The 25,878-nt window shown below is 45.6% G+C and overlaps 1 protein-coding gene across 1 annotated transcript in view; it reads left to right on the top strand.

Annotated features, from left to right (window-relative positions):
- Window positions 1–775: 775 nt before the first annotated feature.
- Window positions 776–25,878, top strand: part of EMB3012 (embryo defective 3012) — a 172,127-nt gene continuing 147,024 nt past the window's right edge. Inside the window, exons 1-3 of the mRNA XM_086791541.1 lie at window positions 776–1,302; window positions 1,922–2,187; window positions 12,227–12,402. Of these exons, the coding sequence (XP_086647667.1) occupies window positions 1,037–1,302; window positions 1,922–2,187; window positions 12,227–12,402 (708 nt within the window). The 5' untranslated portion in view covers window positions 776–1,036. The remainder of the gene's footprint in view (window positions 1,303–1,921; window positions 2,188–12,226; window positions 12,403–25,878) is intronic.

The raw sequence follows: 25,878 nt of genomic DNA, 5'->3' as shown, positions 1-25,878 counted from the left end.
TCTGCCATGAGATAGGCTTGTGAAGGCATGAACTTTAGAACCATGGCCGTGAACCTAGAATCTTAAGAAAGTAGGTAGCAATGTTTGATATTAATATTTAATCAAAAGAAAAACAAGAGAATATTCCCTTGTTGTTGTAAGGAGCTAGGCAAGGAGGATTTCACTTCCGTACACATGGGGTTTATCATGTTCTTCTTCTCCTCCTACATGTCACACATCTCTCTCTCTTTCTCAACTAACAAGATTCCTCTCTCATGTGTCTCGCCTCCTCCTCCTCCTCCTCTCTCTCTCTCTCTCTATCAACAAGACCATTGGAATCTTCTTTTTCCCTTTACCTCTTTTATATGAATCCATTTTTGCCATTTTCCTCCTTCATATATATATTTTTGGTATTTCACTAAACCTATCTCATACTTTTAAAAAAAGTCATTTTAAAATAGAATTAGTTGGAATTAAAAAGTACAACACAACACACACACCCCATGAGTGCCACTGCTTGAACAGTGAGGGCTTGAAGCCATGGGACACTCAATCAACACCTACTTGAACCCATAACCTTGGGGACTCTCAAGCAACACTTTTATCCAGTGCACTAACAAAGATTTAGGGGGATTACACTCTCGCTTAATAAGGGGCTTTAAGGGGCAAAATCATCTTCCCGCCCTGCGAAGAGGGAGCGGAAGGGCTTTTATGAAAACCTAAGCAAAATGCAAAACAGCAGCGCACACATGAAACATGAAACAGAGTGATCGAGTACAACACAACACACACACCCCATGAGTGCCACTGCTTGAACAGTGAGGGCTTGAAGCCATGGGACACTCAATCAACACCTACTTGAACCCATAACCTTGGGGACTCTCAAGCAACACTTTTATCCAGTGCACTAACAAAGATTTAGGGGGATTACACTCTCGCTTAATAAGGGGCTTTAAGGGGCAAAATCATCTTCCCGCCCTGCGAAGAGGGAGCGGAAGGGCTTTTATGAAAACCTAAGCAAAATGCAAAACAGCAGCGCACACATGAAACATGAAACATGAAACAGAGTGATCGATTAAGAACGAGGAAGGCCATGCCCGCTCTTCTTTCTTTTGCTTCGTCTTGTGTTGTGGGAAGGATGCAGCTCGCTGCTGCTTCCTCTTCTTCCGTGTTGGCGGCTCTTTGCTGTCTTTGCTTTCTGCAAGCAGTCTTCGCCGCTATATCCGAAGGCCCTCGCATCAACACACTCAACATGCTGCTCCCGCCTAAAACCACTCACCCCGTTCGCTTCAGGCTCCAAGGCTCCGGCGGATGCTTCACCTGGTATGCTTTAATTTCTCCTTTTTGCATCCATCTATTGACCAAGGCTTTGTTTGTCGCATTAGCGATGCCACTATTCTCAGAAACACTTCAAAGAAGCCCATGGAATGGTATGGTTAAGCTAGTCTCACTTAGTAAGCTACTCCTGTCACTCTTCAACACCATTACACGTTAGTGTAATCTCTGCACATGGTGATGCTAATCTCTGTCAATCTTTCAGCATTACATTGTTAGGGTTATCTCCCTCAATCTTTCAGCTTTACCTGGTAGAATAATCTCTACCAGATTTCAATCTTGGTATGGTAGGGTAATCACCGTCAACCTTTGCTTGGTAGGGTAATTTCTGTCAATCGTTCGGTATTTTAAGGCAACGAAAGCTCTGTCAATCTTGTTCTTTCAGTACTTTATCCTACATGGCAGGGCAATTTCTTTATCATCCTTTAAGCATTACATGGTAGAGTAATTTTTGTCGTTCCTTTGCAGTAAGTGTAGTCTCTTTTAGAATTACATGGAAGGGTAATTGACTTCGGTCTTCCAGCATGACATGGCACTGCAAATCTTCAAACTTTTAATTGATATATTCTGTTTATATATCTTATGCCATTCTTTCTATTTTGAGCAGGACATGGGATCACCATGACATTATCCATGTCAAAGAAGAATTTAATGGGACTGAAGGCTGCTCTGACAGTGCAGTCATCACCTCTATAGCTCCTTATGATGGACGCAGAGTGACAGCTGTTCATGCTAAGGATGGCTTGACTGGCCAGGTGATCAGGTGCGAAGTTTTTATTGACAAAGTTTACAGGATTCGAATCTCTCATCACTCTCTCAAGCTGGACTTGGATGGACTAGCCACATTGCGCATACATGCTTTCGATATGGAGGGTGGGACATCTTTTCTTTTTGAATTCAGTCTTCTTCTTTTGTGTTTTGTAACATGTCTTTACACAGTACAGTCTTTCGTCTGTAACATGCGCATGTGACGTGTCCATACAGTTGTGTACCAATCGCTGAATACCAATGAAGGCCAATATCTAATACTAATCACTAGCAGATTCTAATCCACAAGCATCGAGCTAGACATGTTAGTACTCTGAGTTCGGCAAGACTCCACCTAAAACAATCGATAGATGAAACACTTCTACATGAAGTATGAAAAAGACACCCAAATTATGAAGACTGAAAGTACAAATATGGGAAAGCCACGAAGGTAGCTGAATGGATGCTATAGTGTCCAACTGGTGTGGTGTATGGCATGCCCTGAACTGAGAGATTGGCACCTCACACAAGTGGCGAAACTCAACTGTGCAGTAATGTATATGGATGAATCTGCTCTCTCATGGAATACTTGAGGACCCGATTGGCTCAGGTGAGCCAGGCTACTGAATCTCAAGTCATATAGGTGATGGATGATACAAATCTTATTGGTCCCAAAAATTGCCTTCCACTGGCTAACTAGAATCCTCACATGGATAGGAAGCCAAAAAAATAAGCAATCTTCCTATTTATCAAGGATTTCTACATATGTGCAAGAGTTTTACTTCAATTTATTGCAATTGTTGATAAAGTTCATTACTTCCACTAGCTACCCCTTGCAAAGAGTTGGAGCTGATGCATGTGAAACTCCTTGTGTTTATCTTGGAACAATGGAAAGGGGTTTCATCCTTGAGGCTTCACATGGATTGAGTCTATAGCACTATTGCGATAAGTAAGGGGTCTAGATTGGGATCTTGAACTGTTGAGGCTAATGCACTATCATGCATATTTTTATTCACAAGGACATTGTTACACGCTACAATCTTTTCTTGTGGAAGCCCTTGAGCCTTGACTTACATGCAACGTAAGAATGTCTTAGAAAAATATAAGCAAAATAATCAGATTAATTATGGAATGGTTTATGGAACATAGTGTGTCTCCATCCCTTCTTCTCCAAGCCAAAACAAGGGTAGGAATAGCCATCTCCAACAGATGTGCATGAGAAGGCTTTGATTTCCAATGATTCATTTGTACATAAGGTTGAGATTGCACAAAAATAATAATCTAATTCCGAGCATGAATTTTGTTGAACTTGAGAGTACATGGCTTGTAACAACTTTCTCTCAATTTCTCTCATGTGGTTGCAGTATTGCCATCCTTTACTCCAATCCACACAAATGCAAGATCACACATTTTAACACGCTTCCTTGATTGAGGCATTCACTAGTCATAGCTTGTGCTTGATCATCACTCAACGAATAAATAAAGCGAACCAAATGTCAAAAGAACAACTCAAAGGTAAGTGGGAAATTGCATTATCCTCAATTCAGTGGAAAACACTCCTTTTATACATTTTTTGTGGCCCCAAGGCACTTTTACATTCCCTTTGCATATGGGATAACTCACAAATACACACATCTTCTCTCTCTTCTCATCTTCAAACCCATGACAACCAAGATAACAACTCATAAAAGCAAGCAATTGATCCTTCCACCCTAGTTGCCTGTGATTGCATTGGTGGCCAAATGTGCATTTGGTAACTTGCGTCCGTCAAAAGAGCAATTGGTAGCTTGTGTTGGTCAAAAGAGGTAATGGTGGGCTAGCCAATTGACACACTCTCCTAGTACTCCATTTGGTGCCATAAAGATTTAGAGTAGTGGTCTCACCTACCACAGGCATGGTGACTATGGATACATACCACTTCTTGCGTCTTGATTCTTGGAGAATGCACAGGCAGAAGCATAAACAAGATGAGAAAAAGTAGAGAGAGCTTGTGGACAAGATCACCTTTTATATTAGCTTGAAGGTTTACAATAGTAATTGGCTAGCAAGAGAATGTTGAACTTGTGCAAGAGAAGTGGATGAAACAGTGAATAATGGGGGAACTCCCTATATAGTGCATTGGGAGCTAGTCGATTGCTCCACGACCACATAAATGAAGGATAAAATACCTAATAATAGGTACAATCCCAAAACATTGAGATGCATAAATTCTAACACTCCCTTTGCAGCTCATAGTGTGCAAGAGTCGGAAGAAGATAAGCCGATGAAGATGCAACCATGGACCCTCCAACACCGTGAATACTGGAATCACCTGAGAGAGAGAGCATCCATCAGCCTGTTTCCTCGAAACAATATGCCACCACGCTGCGAATACTGGAATCACCTCGAAGAGAGCATCCACCAACTTGTTTCCTTGAAACAAAATGCGACCATGAATAGCAAGGAACTTTGCTTGGCTACGAATTCCTACACAAGTGTGTAGTGAACTCTAAAAATAGATGATGAGCTGGTGGACACACCGCGCCCATAATCCCCAACAGTGGACCACATCACGTCCTAAAAGCCTCGAACAATGAACTCGGAACAGATCCAGTTCATGATCTCTGCTGTACAAAAGATAACCATGTCGTGCCAGATGTCTAGTGCTCGGATCTCAGAATCACGGTTTCCATGCACCAGCAAGTGGAGCTGCAATCAGCTCCCTCTCCTGCCCACAAGCCTCCTCTGGCTGGAAGCACATGGGAGAAAATTGCATGTGTATGAGAGAAGTACACCATCTGGGCATAGTCACAGGGAATGGGCATTTTTAGACTCAGGAATGTTGGGAATGGTAGCATCTTCCCGTTCATTTCCGTCCCATGTCACTCTATAGTCACAAGGAATGGCCATTCTCAATCTTTTCCGTCTCCGTTTCCCCGTTTCCATTTTGTGTTCCATGTGACTATGCATCTGGGTTCTCCTGAGCCGGAAGCGCCTTGGGAGTCCTAGAAGTGATACTAGAATCTGTATCATTATCCTGTGTCGTGACTTTGACTTTTCTCTGAGATGAAGCCTTGCCCTTGGTCTTGTTCTTCTTCTTGGACAAACAATCCTTGGACGGATGTCCTCTTTTTCCGCAAGAGAAGTAGTACCTCCGACCTTTCTTCTGAACTAAGGAAAGTGCCTGGTCAGAACTGTTGATCGACACCTTCAACTTACCCTGTGAAACGAGAACAGACTCCTCTTTCAAAAGTAAGGAGCTAAGCTCATCAAAATCCAACTGAGTGGATGTGACCTGGCACCGCAAAGATCGAGAAATCACATCATAGTCAGGGGGAAGCTTGGTGAGGATAAGTGTAGCCAGCTGAGCAGAGGACACAGTAGCACCCATAGCCAGCAATTGGTGATGGATAACCTTGGCGTTTACGAGGAACTACTGCAAGGAATTGCCTTCAGGAAATAACAAACCGTAGAGTTGCTCTTGTAAGGTACTTATCGACGAATCTCGAGTAAAGAGATCCTCCAATTTAGACCATACTTGATGAGCATTGGTGAGAGATTGCACTGTCGGTGAGACCTCCTCTGAGAGGTCCGCACAAGCACAGAATGCGCCTTTGAGTCCCGATTCTCCTAGTCTTGTAATTCCGCAGCAAATTCGTCCTCTTGATCTTGTGTTCACCTCCTAGAGTTTTGAGGACGCTCGGGCTTCCTTTTAGTGCCCTGAACAATATCCCACAAACCCTTGTGGATGAACGAGAGCCGCATCTGAAGCTTCAAATGGGCATTGGTCTTCCTTGTTTGTACAAGGGGGAGCCATATCCACAGCAACAAGAAACACAGATCTCAGCTCTCAAACACTTCTCTCAAGTACTTTCCAACGAAGCGAGGCTCCATAACCAATCAGCCCCCTCTCAAACCTGAGAGAGGAGGAGGCTTGACAGCAGCAAAACAGTCCAAGAAACCACTGGGAACCTCCTACCGGAAGGGAAGGGAGTCGTGGAGGAAGAAGGAGATGTACAACCACTTGTCTGGCAACACCACATGCAAGAAACTCACCAACAACTGATGCCAGAGCAGAATTTGCAGCCAAACTCCAACGCTTGCCTCTGTAGAAGAAAACACAGCCAAGTACTTGGCTGGCTTGCCTCTGTAGGAGAAAATGCAGCCACCAAACTGGCCGGCAGCAAGGGAAGGGCTGGCTGGACCAGAAAACGCAGCAGTGTATGAAAACACAGCCACTGTTCGGGACTGATCTGCAGCCAGGAGGAGGCAGGGCAGAAAACGCAAGGTACAGATGAGAAGGCGGGCAGATTTGCAGAAGATGGAGCAGCCTGAACCTAAGCGAGTGATACCATGTTGGAGAATGCTTAGGTGGAAGCATAAACAAGACGAGAGAGAGAGGAGAGAGCTTGTGGACAAGATCACCTTTTATATTAGCTTGAAGCTTTACAATGGTAATTTGCAAATTTGAACCTGTGCAAGGGAAGTGGATGAATCATGAAATAGTGAATAATGGGGAAACTCCTCATATAGTGCATTGGCTAGTCGGCTGCTCCTAGAGCTGGCCGATTGTGCCACGACCACATAAATGAAGGAAAAAATATATAAAATATCCAATAATAGGTACAACCCCAAAACACTGAGATGCATAAATTCTAACAGTGACTAGTGCACCACTTCAACAATTGCAGTTGGACCAGTGCACCACTTGTACCCCTCGCAACATCCACATTAACAACGGCACTCATTTAGCAATAGATGACACTCCACTGTTGGCGGTGCTCTCAATTTAGGTGGCTAATTGGGGAAAGGCCAAGACTTGTACAAATGCATTTTGGGGACTGTCCAATTCTGCTCACTTATCATCCAATGTTATTGTGATTACTATTTGCCGGTCCATCTTGTATCTCCTCCATTTTGTGTATTGTGTTTCTCTTGTGTCTTTGTGCATGCAATCTTAATTGTGTTAAGTGCTGAATACATGAGTAGTCTAGTGGCATATGCTAGTGTGCCGTGCATAGTCACCAGAAACGTTTTGGGGTTTTTGAGGTTTTGGGGCAAAACGTTTCGGCCTTTGGCTAAGAAACGCCAAGGTTTTGGATTTTTTTCTATATAATTTTGCATTGCTAAAATTCCAAACAATAGGAACTTTTAGCATTTTGAGAAACAATTTTTTTTTTGAGAAACCCAAAAAATCAGGAGTTTCTGAAACGTTTCTTGCGTTTAGGGGTTTCTCACTCTAGAAACGCATTTTCATGTGACTATGGTGCTGTGTCTCTCGTGATTGTCTTGTGAGTGTGTAGTGGAGTGGGATAGTGAAGCCTCACGTCTCCCTAGTTGTGTGAACTCCTGAAAGTAAATTGTCTTGAAATGAACCCTTGACATCACCGTGTTACCTCTTAGCGTGTCAGTACCGGCGGGCAACCAAGTTTACTATGGGTATTGTAAAATATTTGCTACATCTATAGCAAACCTTGATGTTGAATAGCAAAGGAAGAATAGAAATAAACTAAAACAAATGCACAAAAGAGCAACCCAAAGAAGCATTTGTATCAAATATGATGTTCTTCCATTGCAAAAGGGAGTTTTTATACAAGTTTATGGTTATCCAGAGGAGGATTTGCTATTTGGTTTTGGAAAAGAGAAGGAGAGAGACGGAGAAAAAGGGGTTGGAGTACGGGTTTTGTCTTTTAGGGCCAAGATCTGTCCCTAATGCTCTTCTGATTTGGTGTGTTGGTTTGTGAGTGCTCGCATCATCCTGTGTAACATCTCGTGCACGCTCATGTCTGCCGTCCCCGAAGGATTACCCGATGCTCCTTGTTCTAGATCTCTTTGTTCTCTCTCTTTGTCAAATTTCGCCAATCCGGATTGCAACAAAATCATCCACTACGCTAAAAACCAACTGTCCTTCGAGGGACAGGAGTCACAGCGAAAGGGGAGGTCTTCCAAAGTCTACAAACCAACCATACAAGCAAAAATTTCTTCTTTTTTTTTGGGGGGAGGGGTTTGGTTGAATCTTCACACTTGAAGAAGAAGGCTCTGATACCAATGTAACATGCGGAAGCTTGATGAATAGAATCGGTACTTCAATGGATAGAATCAACAATCTTTCGTGACGAAGATAACACACAACATAGAGAGAGATGTGCAAAAATAGAGAGAGAGAGAAAGAAAGATATATTAAGCGTCTACTAAAGACCTAATGGGCCTATGAGACCAAAGTGATACAATAATGTCCATGGCATATTGTCACGTGGATCCTGCACTTGGATGCCACGTAGACATATCTGTAGAGAAGGTGCAGGACCTGGGATGGTGAACTGGTCCCATGTGAACGAGTCCGGGACAAGTCAGAGCCAGGGATCCATCTCAGTCGTCCGAGGTCAGGTGTGCATTGTCGTGCACAGGAGTCTAAGGTCAGGTGTGCACTGTCTTGCACATGAAACAGTGCCAGTCCGCGTTGTGAGTCTCCCTCTGGAATGATGTCAGGGATTCTATGTATCTGGTATGGTACCGGATGCCAGATCACTGAGTATCTAGTTAGGGTTTGATTATAGGAAAAGGGGCCAGCCCATAGGGCTACCCCAAGCTTTGAACCTTTTCCATCTAGAGAAAGATTAACGAGGTTTCAATGAAGTTGAAGCTACCTCCGAGCTGGACTATGCATGATGTGTTCCATGTCACTTGGCTAAAACCGTATGCAGGTCCAATCCCTTCAAAAGTGAAAGACGAAGCGGAACCAGATATCATTGATGAAGCTGAAGTGATGTTTCCAGAGCAGATTCTTTTGCACTGCTTCAAGCATGGCTCAGGCCGAAGACAAAGGCAGTTCCTCACAAAGTTTTAAGTCCGAGGGACCCACGAAGCGGTATGGCTTGACAAAGAGTTCTTCGACGACTATCCGGCTTTATTGATGGACTATTTGGAGGCTATGCAGCTTCCGTCAAGTTAAGCAGAAGGGCAGTCACGTGCATCCTGCACTTGGATGCCCCACATGGACATATCTGAACAAGAAGGTGTAGGACCTAGAGTGGAAACCGGTCCCATGTGAGCCCAGTCCGGGATGAGTTAGCCAGGGTTCCACTCTCTGTGTCCAAGGTTAGGTGTGCATTGTCTTGCACATGAAGCACTGCCAGTTCGCACTATGAGTCTCCCTCTAGAATGATGTCAGTAGTTCCGTGTATTTGGTATGCTACTCGATGCTAGACCTTTGTGTCGGCATGTAGGTTTTGCATGTAGAGATGGGGCTAGCTACCCCAAGGCCATTCGTGTTGGCATGGGGGAGGTGGAAAACCACCCCCAAGAGGCCAGGAGGGTCCCGGCTGTGCCCACCAACCATGTGTTGGGCTGGAAGGGGCTGTCGGCCAACCCTATGGCCAGTAGGCAGCCAGCCGACTAGGCCCCAAGCCCTAAAGGGGCTGTCGGCCAGGTGTGGGACAGCCCACACAGGTTGCCCAACAGCTCATAGCCCAAGCGTAGAGTAGCCAGGCCACTTTCAGAAGTGTGAAACCATTTTCAGCATTTTATTGCTATTTTTCACAAGTCGTGAGCATTTAATGCCACCCGACTTCATGTTGTTGGCCGATTGGGTACTTGAGAGGGTATAAAAGGTTAGCCATGATTTCATTCATTCCATCTCATCAATGACAAAGTGCTGAAGCATCTCAAGGGCCCGGATAGCCAAGGGAGAAGCTAACGCAAAGGGTGAAAGCTGAAGGTCAAGGGCAGGGGTTTTACCTCAGCCAAAACAGGTCAAAGTTCAGTCTTTATTTTTTAATTTGCATCATTCTAATAAAGCAAATACACCATTCGTGGTGGGGGCCCTACAGAGGGTATTTGGGACCCAATACTGTGTCCTCTTTTTAGCTTTTCTTACACAGACATTGTATCAGATCCACCAATTGTTGTAACCTTTTTGGTCTCATAGGTCATTTTGGCCTTTTGAAGACGTTAATATATCATTTCATTTCATTTCATTTCATTTCTCTCTCTCTCTCTCTCTCTCTTTCTATTTTCTGCACATCTACTTCAGTTTTGTGCGTTATTTTCGTCGCGAAAGATTGCTGAATTCTGAGCATTGAAGTTACCGATTCGACCTCGAAGCTTCTGCATGTTACAGATTCTTACAAAAGCAAGAATTGACCAAACTATGATAAATTAAATGCAAGAAATATGGTCCAACAATCATGTAAATCTCTTCCAAGTAACCATTTTGAATTATGGTTAATTTAAGCTTACCAAATGCTTCTTTGAAAGCCGAATTTTGTAAAACTACACCTTGAAGAGATGATTTCTCCCGCTCTTACAAGCTCCAATCAAGCTTAAGAAATCTTCTTTAACTTTGTAGAAGAGAAATCATAATCAAATTTTTCATTGTTTGAGAGTAGCAAGCCCTTCGTTGGGACGCTTGTTTTTTGCTACGCGAAAATTGCATTAGCTTTTGTAAATGGCTTGTTTCTACTAATGATGGAGAATTCTAAGAGAACTTTGTGAAGTAGCCATGTGATACCATTTTTAGTAATTGTAAAGAGGAGGGGACAAGAGAGAAACCATGTCTAATAGATCTCTCAAGAGAAGAAGAGTTCCATTTGCCAAAACCTTGGTCGAAGCATGTCCGAACATGTTACTAACCCAGAGTATATAAAGTTGCTCACGTTGATCCCTATCTTTCAAGGATTGAAGGGATATAAGGCCACTCCAGCCTATCATAAGTCTTTTCAAAATCAATCTGAAAAAAAGAAATCTTGTCTATTGGTCTTGGCATATTCCATGTTCTCCCACATAGCTATGATAGCATTTTGAATGTACCTACATTTGATAAAACCTTTTTGCTCAAGCTTGATCCTGAGCCATATTATTAAAAAGTCTTCTAGCTAGAGCTTTGACAAATATCTTATATATCAGATTCTACATAGGATTCTGCAGCCTAAAATTAGAAAGGATGTCTTTTGGGTATTTTTCGTGCACTAGCTTGACGAGTTCTTTTAGCATCCTCATAGACATAGCAGGAGGTTCAAACTCTTCTTTGATAAAGGGAATATCTAAGAAGGTAGCTTGCTGAGTAGGAATTGTGGATTTTTTGGCTTGTGATACAAGATTTTTTCATTAGGGTGATCTCTGGAGAGGATTGGGAAGGTTTGAAGAAGATAACACCCACACCTCCTTTTTGGAATAGAAGATTGCTTATGAATTTCATGTTGGGTGGAGATGTGAGAACTCTTGAATCAACTTAGAAGCCATTTGATCATAGCCAACTTAGAAGCCATTTGATTATAGTCACAATATTGCAATGAAACAAGCTAAAACATACTACAAAGTAAATTGCTTGATTAATTCCTTAATAAAATAATCACATATTTACTGCCTTAGAGAAAGGCATGTTTCCTCCTCTATCTAAGCCCTGTAATTTCTACCTCTTCTATGATTTCTCAATCACACCTACCATTCACATAACTCATTCTAACTAATAAAATTTTAACCTTATTTTCTAAGGATTTACACATCTTTTCTATCTTTGAGTCCTAAGGTTCCACCCCCTCCAATTCACACAAATGCAAGATCATACTTTTTAAAACTGGGAAGCCCAAATCAGAGATTACATCTTTTAACAGGTGTGAGCAGCATCAGTCTGGTGGTATAGCTGGCTAGCAACTTTAAAACAGCCGGGCAACATTACATAAGACCTTGGGCAGCACCAGAAAAGCTTGAAGATGGTTGTACAGCACCAGTAACAGGTTGGACAACAACAAAGTAACTGTATAGTCTTTGAGTAAGTGAAGTGGGGTCGCGAGCTGGCTGTATAGGAGGGAAAACAGCCTGTACTCACCCTGATGCATTAGGTTTACCCAACATTTCAAGGATTATGCAAAGGTGGTTCCATGCCATCTTTGAAAATTAGAATGAGGATGGTTCGAATGTGCTAGAAGTTATGAGGGAAGGCTGTCTTGGCAAGGGGACCATTTAGAAGTCTGAAGCCAAACATTTCTAAATGGGTTTCCATCTAGATCGCCTGAAGTAAAGGATGTTTGTTGTGAAACATTTATCAGATTGGGGTCAAATCCCCTATCTACTTATTGAGGTGCTGTATAGAACCATCACATGACTTTAGTATTCTCATTTTGTTTCTCATTCTAGCAGGTTTTATGGATGCAGCTAAAAAATTGGGATGTCTTTTGTGATTGCACAGACAACATGTTCTCATCATTGGTTGGAATTCAGTTTTTATGGAGATTACTTCCTTCAAGATCATACACAGGAATTTCAACCCACTGTTTGGCACATGTTCCTCTTAAGGATACTCCGTTGAGTGATTGTGGTTGTGTATGTGGGGATATCGACACACAGATCGAGCTAGAAGATAAGGTACTTCCTTGAGCTGCAGCTACATCAAAGTTTTCTCTGCTGTTTTTGAACTGTGCAAAGTGTTCAATGTTAATATTTGCACAAAAATTAATATTCCACTTGGATGTACTCATTTCTTGTCAGAAGCATTTTTTCAACCTATATTGGCATCTGCATGGAAGTGTCTAGTGTTAATGTCTGCACAAAAAGTAGCATTCCACCTGATTTACTCTTTTTCTTGTTGAAAGCATTTTCACGCATGCACGCACACACATACAAATAAAATAGAAAATAATGTCCTATCCTAATAAACATCTTGATTTACTTGTTTTCTTGTTGAAAGCATTTTCACGCATGCACACGCACACACATACAAATAAAATAAAAAATAATGTCCTATCCTAATAAACATCTTGATTTTTAATAAACCAGGAAAGGCTCACTTTTTTTTTGGGAATTAATACCCTGTTTTGCCGAAAACCAAATTTAATATAGCTCAACAAGGCCTTATTATTTTTCTTAGGCCTTGTATGATCTATTTTCAATAACATCTCTCTCACCCTAATATATAGCGCAACTATTCCACTTGGCCTCCTTGAATTGCCACCCTAACTGGTGCTAGTATCTGGAACTCTCCATACATGACCTCCTCCTTTGTGGAGAATCATAGAATAGTTGTCTTTCTACTCTCCATAACTCGTCACATGAAAATTTTATTTGGGTCTCTATTAGTTATGCAGACAAAGGGCTTGTACAGTGAAAAATGTGGGTGTACTGATTTGTGTAGTTTTTTGCAGAATGGAAGATCAGGGTTTGGGTTATTACCCAGCTTTTGGTCTGATTCTGCTCTCTCTCTCCTTCACCTTTGCTTTAACCGATTAATCAAAATGTGCAGTACTAATCTTAGTTTTCTCTTGACACATGACAGACAGTTTTGGTTATGGGGGAGATGCAGTCACCTTGTTTTTATCTTTCCCCCTCTTTTTCTGTGTGTGCTGTATGGTTTGTGTGTTCAGATTAGGGTAAGGTTTTTCTGCAGCAGATTTTGCAATTAGGATTTCCTGTAGCAGAGTTAGAGTTTCTTGCATCATGCTGTGCAGCTAGGATTTCTCGACTACTTTTTGGATCGAGGGGATTTCAGAGAGGGTTCAATGGTTTGTTTCCAACTTCGAAAGTGATCTTAGCTAGGGACCATACATATGAGCTTTTTCAGTCTCTGTAATCCCTCCGGAGAGTCTGAGATTAGAACAATATCATCAGCTTATAACAAGATGGGTATCAACACCCCTGCCAGGCATGCCCCTGGGCCTCCCAATCTGTCTACATAATCAGAGACTGCATCAATGTGTAGTCCAAAGAGGGTGGGCGATAGTGGGCATCCCTGCTTCACCCCTATCGTGCTGGTCACCCTATCAGATAGTCCGCCTGGAGCTCGGACTCTGTCTGTCATCACAGACTCATACAAAGCATATATCCCCACTGCATATCCTCGGGTACCTCAATGTCATGCAATCTGTGCATAAGCCTGGCATGTGGTACGGTATCGAAGGCTTTGCGTAAGTCCACAAGGCAGCAGTATATCCTTCTCTTCCGTGCCCTACTCTCTTCAATAAGTGCCCGAAGTGTTAGTATGTGATCCAAGGTAGTAAATCCTTTCTTGGAGCCAGCCTATCCATGTGCTCGATGACCATGCCTCTCTGCCCATCGGCTCAGCTCCGACTCCAATATAGAGCCATATAATTTGGCCAAGTAATGACAATCATGATTGTCTTGTAGCTGCCTGGTACCATGGGGTCCCCACTCTTAAAGAGTGGTACAATGATATGCTCTGTCCAGCTTGTCAGGAAATCCTCACAAATGGCACGATTAAACACATGTACGATGAGCAGAGCCAAAGTGTCTCGTGCATACGAGAAGTGCTCTCCAACTAGCCCATCATGATCCTATGCCTTTCCATTCTGTCTATCGCAGCTAGCACCATCCACATAGTAAAAAAGTTGTTGCTAGCCGGTCTAGCTCCCAGTGGAGGGGGGGTGGGGGGCTCCTGGTGCATCATATAGCTCTCTAGCATAAGTATGCCATGCCTCCGGTGCAGTAATCGGAGTACCACGCTGTCTCTCCTGAAACATCTTCCATGCCCTCTTGTTGTCCTTCCCCAGGAAGAGTTGGTAGATCTCCTCCTCTAGCTGTGCCAGATAGGCTCGTTTCTTCCTCCGCACAAGGCGCCGAAAGATCATCCTAGCCTGTCTATGCGTGTGAGACCCAATGGCAATCTCACGCTGTAGCTGTGCTTGTGTCTCACGACACTGATCATCATACCAACTGTTTTGTAGGGCAGTGTTGTGGGGGTGGGTGGAAGGAATAATAGTGCAGGGAAACACACATGAGGCGGATGCATGTAGTACACCTCTCATGATCTTGTCCAGAGGGCTATGCGGGTCTAAAGCGAACAAGCCATCAGATACTGCATCTCGATAAACCCCAATTGTCTCACGTGTAAACTGATATCTCGGGTACCTAGGTAGATGAGTGGCTGGCCCATCTCTCGGGGATCTACCTACTAGTGTGAAACTGAGGTATGCTTGATCGGCTGCTATGCCAATGGGCCTATTGGAAATAGTGAAACCCCGCACATGAGGTATCAATGAAGGAGATCCCATCAAGTAGTCCACTGTGGTCGCTCTCCCTTTAGAGTTCCAGTGTGTGAGAGCATCTGATCCTTGCCATCTCAATAAGCCATTGTATATGACCAACCCATGTGCACTCCCGAGTGTGAAAAATAATTCCTTCCGTGAAGGCAGGTGGACGAATGTGCAAGATTGGTGCAGCAGAGCAGGTAGCAGCAAAGGTAGAAGCCATCGCTCCTAGGATTCTATGGAAAGAAAGACTAAACTTTATGCATTATTCCTGCGAAGAGCATGTAAGCTCTAATACCATATAAGAATATGGCACAACGGAAAGAGATAGCAAGACAAAGCTTAATAGACAATGCAATAGATACACAGTGGAGAGAATTTAAAATTATGATTATACCAAAGAGGTACACAAGTGATGGTGCTGTCCACCCGTGCGCTCTCAAGTAGAGCTTAGATGGCGATCTAGACAGGGATGGAGTATGTATGAGGTGTAGAAGGGGGTGGATACTCACAAGCATTGGATACCTTAACTCATGGCAACCATGTCCATATATAGTAATGTAGCTGGTGTGGTATGCATCTCTATGTACCACATGTATTTTGTCACGAAGCTCCTCCCTGTAAAGTATTGCCACTCCTCCAGATCCTCTGGTACCTCCCACTGTGCGTGGCTGAGGGCGGAAAACTGATTCCCATCTATAACCCCGGACGTCAGGAAGCCTCTTGTTTGTGCACTGATGGGTCTCCGTATACATAGCAATATCATTGTGTCTGAAAGTATCCTCAAAGTATCCTACATCTATTCTAAGGGCTCCGTTGCAATTCCACACCGTGAATCGCAAGGTCTCATAGGCCGCGCACCGTCAGGCAGGCCTCCTCTCCGTAATGATGACTCGGCCATATCTGTATACCGCCCATTTCCCCTCTTTCCTTCCCTCAAGCACACACGGCATGTGTTCCTTCCGGTGTGCTATTTGTGTCGGTGTAAGGTCCTCATCCAAATAAATCTTTTCCCCCTTAAGGGCCATCCTTTTGGAGAGGAAGGCCTTCTTCTCCAAATCACAAACCTGATGATCAATATCTTCGCCCTAGTTTCATCTCTGCCTACTCGCCATGCTCCGGTAATGGGTACATCAGTGGCTCCAATTTTTGTTGCAAGAGCTTTTGCATCCTCTTGGGGATTTCCCTCATCTTCCCACCTAACTACACGTACATGTAAGGCACGTGCCCGTCTCTTGGCTTCCTCTTCCAATGTAGCATTCATCACATCTACTTTATTGACTGGTGTATCCTTCTGTTTTTTTACTACTTCAATCCATGGGTTGAGTTCCTCAATTTGTTTCTTTGTGGCATTGGCAATTTCAGCCCATGAATGCATTTCCTTCTCACCTGTAGCCTCTTTTGCCTTACATGATTCCAAAGTGTTTTGCATTTCTGTGATGTCTTTTTCGCGGTCAGCCATACATGTCTTCAAAGTGCCTTCGTACGATGCAAGTGTTGTGCCAATCTCTCAGAGCATGTCATCCTTCCATTTTGCATCTCTCTTTTCATTTCCGTGTGCATCAAGGCTTGGGCTAATTCCATCTCAACCCGTACTTGGGCTTGCATTTCTCCCTTCAATTGGACATATATCTCTTCCTTCAGCGTTTCGTATATCACTTTCCTTTGGGCATGCATCTGCTCGGTCCATTCCTTTTCAAGCTCCTGTCGCATGGTGTTCATCTCTATCCTTATGTGAAGCTGTAGCTCCTCATAAAGGGCCTCATCTCGTCGGGCCATCTTCATAATCCTTCGTCAGCCAGGAGACATGATTCCTTCCCTCAGTCTTCTGCGGTAGGCATTTGGTGCCTTCGTGGGGGTGTGAAAGGTTGTCTCACCATCCTGTTTGCCCTCTAGGGGTTGAGACATGTTTTCGCCTACTAGTTGCTGCCTTGGGGGCCTGAGCGAGGTTGCGTGGGAAAAGGGAGCAGAACTGAGAACCGGCAATGCTGTGTTGTTGCAGCAGTAGGCGGAAATTCTGCACAGGACAGCAACAGGTGAAGAGGCGTAGCCAGGCAGTATGTAAGAAGATGGCGCAGTTGCAGGGCAGAGGCGACACAGTAAAAAGTGGGGGACGGCGCTGCTGGACAGAGCAAGGGCTTCACGGCACCTCATACTGCTTTGGGGAATCTTGTATTGTGAGGATGTCACAAGGAGCACCAATTTCTGGCCTTTCTGGGTTTAGTGGATTCATGACGACCGAAGATTGTCTTGATGGTCCCAACTACTCACTGTGGAGCTGAAGCGAGCCAGTCGCTCCGCACCCTCTCTCTGAAACTGAGCTCTGATCTCTGTCATCTCTCTCTGGTGTATAGGCGTGGTGTCCGAAAGCCAGGTGGCCGAGAGAGAGAGAGAGAGAGAGAGAGAGAGAGAGAGAGAGAGAGCGAGAGAGAGAGAGAGAGAGAGAGAGAGAGAGAGAGAGAGAGAAGAGAGAGAGAGAGAGAGAGATGATGAAATGAAATGTTATATTCACGTCTTTAAAAGGCCATAATGACCTATTAGACCAAAAAGTTACATCATGGTGGATCTGATACAATGTCCGGATAAAAAACCAGAAAATGAAAAATAAAGATGATACTATAGGCACCTAGAAAATGAAACTGGATCTGGAAGGTAAACAGAAACCCTTATAGGGTGTGAATATAGTGAGGGGGGGGGGTACGCTATGGAGGTGAGTGGAGTACAGTGAGGGGATACAATATCATGTGGGACGGGGGGGTACACTATGGAGGTGCCTCCATCTCATAATATGTGCCGCATCGGACGCTGGCGGATCTCCTCAATATCCTTTATGGTCAGCACCCTGACTGGGTGTCACGCATGTCTCGCAAGAATAATCCGAATCCGCCGCTGCAACCTCCGTCTATGCTGGGATGCCCTCCTCCGTAGTCGTGGGCGTCTGGACCACCCAAGCTCAATCGCACGATCAATCAGTGTACCGCTGGTGTGGGCGGTATCCATGTCCTCCTGTTGCTGCTGTGGTCCATCTGGGGCAGTGATGGCTGGACTAAAGAAGTCTGTAATGTGCCTCTGAGTCTGGCTCTCTGTGCGCCTAAGCAGGCTATCTCTATATCTCTGCAGCTCAAGCAAGAACAATCCCAAACACCTTTGGTCTTAGTATCCCATGACTCTGGAAAGTGGTCCAAAACCCTCTCTAAATAAACAGTGGAAACGACCACGTATCTCATAGTATGCAGTACAATGGCATATATAATGCAGCTCTGTCTCTGGCTCCCCATGGCATACTCGACATATCCTGGCCTCAGCTGGTATACCTCTATATCGGCCAATCTCAATCTCAAGCTGGTGTGAGGATGTGCGAATCTGACCAATAGCACATTGTACTGCATAAGACAAGTGTACATCCATATGCTGTGAACTGAAGAAAATGCTCTCTGTAGAAAGCCATCTTCGTGCCCAGCTCCTCAGTTGGCTGTATCCATGTCCTCCTAATGTCCAGCTGAACTAAATCCTGACGGATGAGTCTGGTAATCTCTGTCCGTGTGAGAGTGAGAGAGGGTGCCTCCAGAGAATACTGGAAGGGAGGCAATCTGTCCATGCTAAAACCATGTGCCTGGAACCAAGATGTCATCTGTCCATACCAACAAGCTGTGTCTCCGTGTAAAGCTAACTGTCGGGAGGACTCAAGGGCGAGGCGTGCATATCTGTCTCGGGGGAGATCCCACAAGCCATGTATGTAGGAGACTGATCTCGTAAGAGCCTCAATCACCAGAGGGGCAACCGCCAGCTCTGCTCGAATAATCTCATGAGGTACCAAGGCCTTGGCTCTAATAATCCTAGCAATCATAGATACCAAAGGCCTCTCCATACCTCTCCACCCGCCTGCGTTGTGATGGCCCACTGAAGGTCCCCATATCTACACTCCGTAAAGCATAGCTGATTGTCACTAGAGTGTCAAAAAGCCAAAGTTTCGTTCGAGGTTCTTGAAATTGAACCTGCGAAGAACACATCCTCTCCAAACCACCCAGGGCTGCATATGCTCTAGTCAATCTAGTCTCTGCTGATCTCCTCATCGAAAACACTGGCCCATTGAATACTACCCCAAGATATGTATATGCATCTATATACTCCACCAATCTCCTGCCCATATGTAAATGTGGGAGCTGATCGCCTAACCCACTGTGGCGTGGTGTTAAACACCATAACCTTGGTTTTGCCAAGGTTGACAGACAATCCACTATCATGTGCAAACTCATGTAAAGCATCCAGATGACGCTGCATACCCTCAGGGGAGTCAGAGATCAACACAATATCATCAGCATATAACAATAGTGGGATCATGTACCTGCTAGCTGGGCTCCTCTGTCCCCCCAATCTCTCAATGTAGTCAGAAGCCTCATCCACATACATACCAAACAACGAAGGAGATAACGGGCAACCTTGCTTCACTCCTATAGTGGAGTGAACCAAAGTAGAGACCCCCTCTGGGGTGCGTACCTGTCCTGCAACTGATCTATATAAAGCCATAATCCCCCATATGAGCTGTGTGGGTACCCCATCTCCTATAATCGCCTCATCAATTTGGCTCTGGGCACTGTATCAAATGCTTTGCGGAAGTCCACAAAGCTACAATAAATCCGTCGCCCATGCGACCTGCCCTCCTCAATAATGGCCCGCAAAGTCGAGAGAGAGAGAGAGAGAGAGAGAGAGAGAGAGAGAGAGAGAGAGAGAGAGAGAGAGAGAGAGAGAGAGAGAGAGAGAGAGAGAGAGAGAGAGAGAGAGAGAGAGAGAGAGAGAGAGAGAAGAGAGAGAGAGAGAGAGACGATGTCTGCAAAAGGCCGACAAACAAGTAGTACAATGATGTTCCTCCAGTCATCAAGAGGAAAATGTGGAGTGAGAATAAAATGTACAAGTATGACAACACGCGCAAAGAGAGAGAGAGAGAGAGAGAGAGAGAGAGAGAGAGAGAGAGAGAGAGAGAGAGAGAGAGAGAGAGAGGAGAGAGAGAGAGAGAGAGAGAGAGAGAGAGAGAGGAAAACTCGACCTATGAGTTAAATTCAATGTACAACTGTCAATGTCTTCTGGATGTCGAGGAAAAAAAAAGGGCAAAATGAACATGAAATAAACTATGAAAGTACTGAGCTAGTGGGGGATTGTGATGGATGGAGCACTACTGCTAGAGGCTGCACCTATATGCGTAGGGTATACAAGAATGCAATGTAGATGTGTCTAGCTCCAACCAGTACCATAATGGGGGTGTAAAATGTGATAAATAGGCAACGACGAGGGAAAAATACCTCGGAGCATGATCTCCGGGTGTGAGTGTAAGTGAGCTAGCTGCTCTTGGATATGGTGCTGATGTTGAGCCCGTATCTCTGTGATCTCCCTCTGATGTAGTTTGGGAGTCTGGTAGCCTGGTGCTCTCGGTCTCCGTCTGGCTCGGAGGTACGCAGCGCGCTGAAGTGTAACCCCCTCTTGTGTCAGGGTAGGCACTAGGATAGATCTTTGGAAGAAATCAATGAGCTGGAGCTGTCGCCCACCTCTCCCTGTGGTATGAGTCCGTAGCAGTGTCTCTCTGTGGCGCTATGTCTCTAGCAAGAACTGGCCAAATCTGGGCTGGTATGTGGACTCCATGATTTGGCGGAGTGAGGGATATCCACTGAAGATGGTGGTGTATCTCTCTCTAATGACACTATATGCTCTGCATCTGCGTACATAATGTTCCTCACTTTCAACCTCCTCCTGGCATAGTCTGCATATCCTCTCTACTCTGGGGATCCGTGCTGCCCTACTTGCCTCAATCTCAAGTTGGTGTGATGACACTCTGAGCTGGCCAATCGCCACTCGGGCACTGTGAGCCATGTACACATCCATGTATCGAGGTCTCTATGAATCCATCCGTTGAGATACGCATAAACTGATCTCCGTAGTATAGCATCTTCGGCAGTAGAGGCTGACTGGGTGTAATCCAAGTCTCTTGAGTGTATCGCTGCCATAAATCCTGCCGAAGGACTCTGTTCCTCTCATTGTGAGAGAGCTGGAGCATCTTTAGCAGTAGAGGCTGACTGGGTGTAATCCAAGTCACTTGAGTGTATCGCTGCCATAAATCTTGCCGAAGGACTTTGTTCCTCTCATTGTGAGAGAGCTAGATGTGTGGTGCATGTATATCATACTGGAAAGGTGGCAGGTGATCTATGTCAAGACCATGCTGAGTGAGCCACTGTATCATCTGTGAATACCATGATCTCCTATCTCTACTCTCTGCGAGTTGCCTGGACGCCTCAAAAGCTCTATGTGAGAGTCGATCTTATGGCATATCTCTGATCCTCTGAATGAAGCAGATCGTCTGGAAAAGAGCCTCTACTAGCATAGGAGGTGCAGCAAACTCCGTCCTGACAATGTCATGTGGGACGGAGGGTTTGCTGCGGATCATCCGTGAAAGTGTGAGAATTTGAGGCCTCTCTATCTGAGACCATGTGGAGGTGGCGAGCCCAGGTGCCCATACTGCTGCAGCATACATCAAAGCAGGGGTGACTAGTGTGTCAAACAACCACCCCTTCGTGCGGGGCTCGTGGAAGTGTGCCTGGTGACAGTCTCTCTAGCATGGCTAGAGCTGCATACCCTCGTGTGAGTCTATCCCTGGCTGCCAGTGCCATAGTAAATCTTCTTGGCGGAGTCGTAAATGTATTCCCCAGGTACACATATGAGTCTACCACCTCTACCTGTCCTCTTGCTAGTGTGAAGATGGCCTGTCGTCGAACCGGCCCTGAGGTGTTGAAAATCATGGCCTTGGTTTTCCCAAGGTTCACTGTAAGACCCCTCTCTGTGCAGAAGTCATCGAGTGCATGGAGATGGTGGTGTAGTCCCATCCTCGACTCACAGACCAGAATAATATCATCTGCATATAGCATAATGTGGACTGCGGTACCTGAGATGTCTACCCCGTCCCCACCACTGTGACCAATGAAGTCAGCGACCTCATTGATGTATAGCCCAAATAGTGTAGGAGAGAGTGGGCATCCTTGCTTCACACCTATGGTGCTAGCAATAACATCAGATAGCCCCCCGGGGCATCGTATGCGCCCGAGGACTTGCTCATATAAAGCATAGATGCCCCTCAACTCTGCCTCGAGCACTGCGCCAGAAAGTTTGGCCAATGTATGACCAATCATGATAGTCCTGGAGTTGTTGGGGTCTAGCATGTCTCTCGCTTTGTGGAGAGGCACGATGGTGTGCATAGTCCACTTAGCTGGTAGGCCCTCCACTAGTGCCCTATTAAAGAGGTGAGCAACAAAGGGTCCTAGTGTGTCAGCTACATAAATAAGATGCTGACTCTGTATACCTGTGTGGTCAGCCGATCTCCCATGCTGTAACCGGCGGATAGCTCTCTCTACCATCTAGGCGGTAAAGAAAGTAGAGGTGGTAGGGCGGGACTCCTGTGGCTGTGGTATGGGCAGCTGCTGAGGGATATGGTAGAGGCACTTTGCATATGTGTGCCATGTGTGTGGATCCTGAATCGGGGTACGAGGACGAGGCGCTCTCATCCTGCGCCATGCAGTGGTTGCTTCTCTGCTCGTGAGTAGGTGGTATATATCCTAGTACTGTGCCTCCTCGTATGCACGCCTCTTACGGCGTGTGAGGGTCCTCATCCGTCGGCTCGCCTGTCTCTGTGAAATGGTCCCGAGTGCTCTCTGGGCACGGAGGTGTCTATATAGGTCCGGGGCATGCTCCCAGATCTATCTGTGTGTGCAATGTATGATGGGGGAAGTTGCGGGTGGCGGTCGTATGTAGTAGAGATGACAGTTGGGTGGTGAGTGTGTCTAGAGGTGACAGGGGATCCATTTGGAGTAGCCCGTCATATACATGATGCTCATATATGTCTGCCAAGTCATGGGTGAAGTAGAAAGTATGTCAAAGGTGGATCCACAAGATCCACTGTGTGGCTGTCCTCCTCCTGGGTCCGAAAGAACCTGGTGATTGTTGGCTGGCTAGGAAGGTGGAGGGGTGGCTGGGACCTAAGCTCTCTCAAGAATGTGTCCCTGTGTCTGTGGAGCTCGAAGAGCCCTACGAAGCACTGGTCCGGGAAGTCAATGATCTTGGAAAGTTTGCCAAACCCCTCATGGAACCGACAGTGAAACCTCCCATGGATCTCATCGTATGTAATGCTGTGGCCTCAACCCGTGTGGCATAGCCGGCAGATCCTCTCCTCCCTCGGTCTTCGTATGAGCTCCCCGGCTCTGAAGATGCGCTCAGCTCTCGTGTCTCACTCTAAGGTGGTGAGATGAAACCCGTATCCGGCCAACTACAATCCGCATGACGCGGGGCATGTGAACACTCACGTAGCCCGGCTGCTAGTCCATCCTCAATCAATAAGCCTGAGGAAGTGATCTGTGTAGAAGTGCATCTTCAGTAGAAGCACCGAAGGCGTGATCCATGTGCAATGGGTGTAGAGGTTGGGCAGATCTAACCGGATAACCCAATTGATGTCCTCATGAGAAAGCTGGAGAAAAGGGGAGTCCAAATTGTTTTGAAGGGGTGGGAGGCCATCCATGCCCATATCTCGAGAACCGAGTGGAAACTCGAGCATACCAAACTCCAAGGTGACCCTGGAGTGCTAACTATATTGGGATTCGAGAGAAAGCCTCGGACCTATGGGGATCCATCTCACTGATGCCATGGAGGTATGTGACTGTATGGAAGAGTGCATCTACTACCATCAAGGCTACAACAAACTTTGCCTAGATAATCTCGTGTGGTATCGATGGTTTGATACGGATCATACAAGAGAACATCATGACATGGGGCCTCTCAACTCGTTGCTGCCAATCCTCATCAAATAAATATGGCCCGAAAAAGCTGCTCCATACATCAAGGCTGGTGTGACAAGGTTGTCAAAAAGCCAACCTTTGTTCTCGGCTGTTGGAAATGTGCTTGGAAGCATTGCTGCTCAAGTACAGTCAAGCTTGCATGTCCAGGTGTAACTCTAGCATTTGTTGTGGGAACCATGGTGAAGCGTGGGCCACTGAAAGCAACATCGATGTGAAACCATTTCAAGAGCCCTGAACAACAAACCGCTGAAACATTTCAGAGTTTCAGTGAAAGGCCATTTGAAACCTCAAAATTGAAACGGCTCAAAAATTCTTGGGGGGTTTTGTAAATTGTGATTAAGGATCCAGATTCACAGATACACATAGCAGTTTGGAACTGCAATGGAGCACTTTGGACACATCCTGGGAGGATGGAGGAGGTCATGGAGGTACGGGACATCATACTACTTACAGAGACGCACCTGGTCTTTTGAGGACGGCAATATAACTCTCTCTCTCTCTCTCTCTCTCTCTCTCTCTCTCTCTCTCTCTTCTTGAGGAGAGCAGCAAAGACTAGATTGACTAGAGCACATGCAACCCTCGGTGGTTTGGAGAGGATGTGTTCGCAGGTTGAGTTTCAGGAACCTCGAACGAAACGTTGGCTTTTTGACACTCTAGTGACTCAGCTATGCTTTATGGAGTGCAGATATGGGGACCTTCAGTGGGCCATCACAGCGCAGGCGGGTGGAGAGGTATGGAGAGGCCTTTGGTATCTATGATTGCTAGGATTATTAGAGCCAAGGCCTTGGTACCTCATGAGATTATTTGAGCAAAGCTGGCGGCTGCCCCTTTGGTGATTGAGGCTCTTACGAGATCAGTCTCCTACATACATGGCTTGTGGGATCTTCCCCGAGACAGATATGCACGCCTCACCCTTGAGTCCTCCCGACAGTTAGCTTTACAGGGAGACACGGCTTGTTGGTATGGACAGATGACATCTTGGTTCCAGGCACATGGTTTTAGCATGGACAGATTGCCTCCCTTCCAGTATTCTCTGGAGGCACCCTCTCTCACTCTCACATGGACAGAGATCACCAGACTCATCCGTCAGGATTTAGTTCAGCTGGACATTAGGAGGACATGGATACAGCCAACTGAGGAGCTGGGCACGAAGATGGCTTTCTACACAGAGCATTTTCTTCAGCTCACAGCAGATGGCTTTGTGATCAGACCCAATTACATGGATGTACACTTGTCTCATGCAGTACGATGTGCTATTGGTCAGATTCGCACATCCTCACATCAGCTTGAGATTGAGATTGGCCGATATAGAGGTATACCAGCTGAGGCCAGGATATGTCGAGTATGCCATGGGGAGCCAGAGACAGAGCTGCATTATATATGCCATTGTACTGCATATACTATGAGATACGTGGTCGTTTCCACTGTTTATTCAGAGAGGGTTTTGGACCACTTTCTAGAGTCATGGGGTACCAGGACCAGAGGTGTTTGGGATTGTTCTTGCTTGAGCTGCGGAGATATAGAGATAGCCTGCTTAGGCGCACAGAGAGCCAGACTTAGAGGCACATTACAGACTTCTTTAGTCCAGCCATCACTGCCCCAGATGGACCACAGCAGCAGCAGGAGGACATGGATACCGCCCACACCAGCGGTACACTGATTGATCGTGCGATTGAGCTTGGGTGGTCCAGACGCCCACGACTACGGAGGAGGGCATCCTAGCATAGACGGAGGTTGCAGCGGCGGATTCGGATTATTCTTGCGAGACATGCGTGACACCCAGTCGGGGTGCTGACCATAAAGGATATTGAGGAGATCCGCCAGCGTCCGATGCGGCACATATTATGAGATGGAGGCACCTCCATAGTGTACCCCCCCGTCCCACATGATATTGTATCCCCTCACTGTACTCCACTCACCTCCATAGCGTACCCCCCCCCCCCTCTCACTATATTCACACCCTATAAGGGTTTCTGTTTACCTTCCAGTTCCAGTTTCATTTTCTTATCATCTTTATTTTTCATTTTCTGGTT

The sequence above is a fragment of the Cibotium barometz genome, chromosome 56 (assembly GCF_041138505.1).
Source record: "Cibotium barometz isolate CiBa-2024 chromosome 56, ASM4113850v1, whole genome shotgun sequence".
NCBI lineage: Eukaryota > Viridiplantae > Streptophyta > Polypodiopsida > Cyatheales > Cibotiaceae > Cibotium > Cibotium barometz.
Note: the sequence above shows the minus strand (reverse complement) of the source record. Positions and strands in the feature narration are given on the sequence as shown.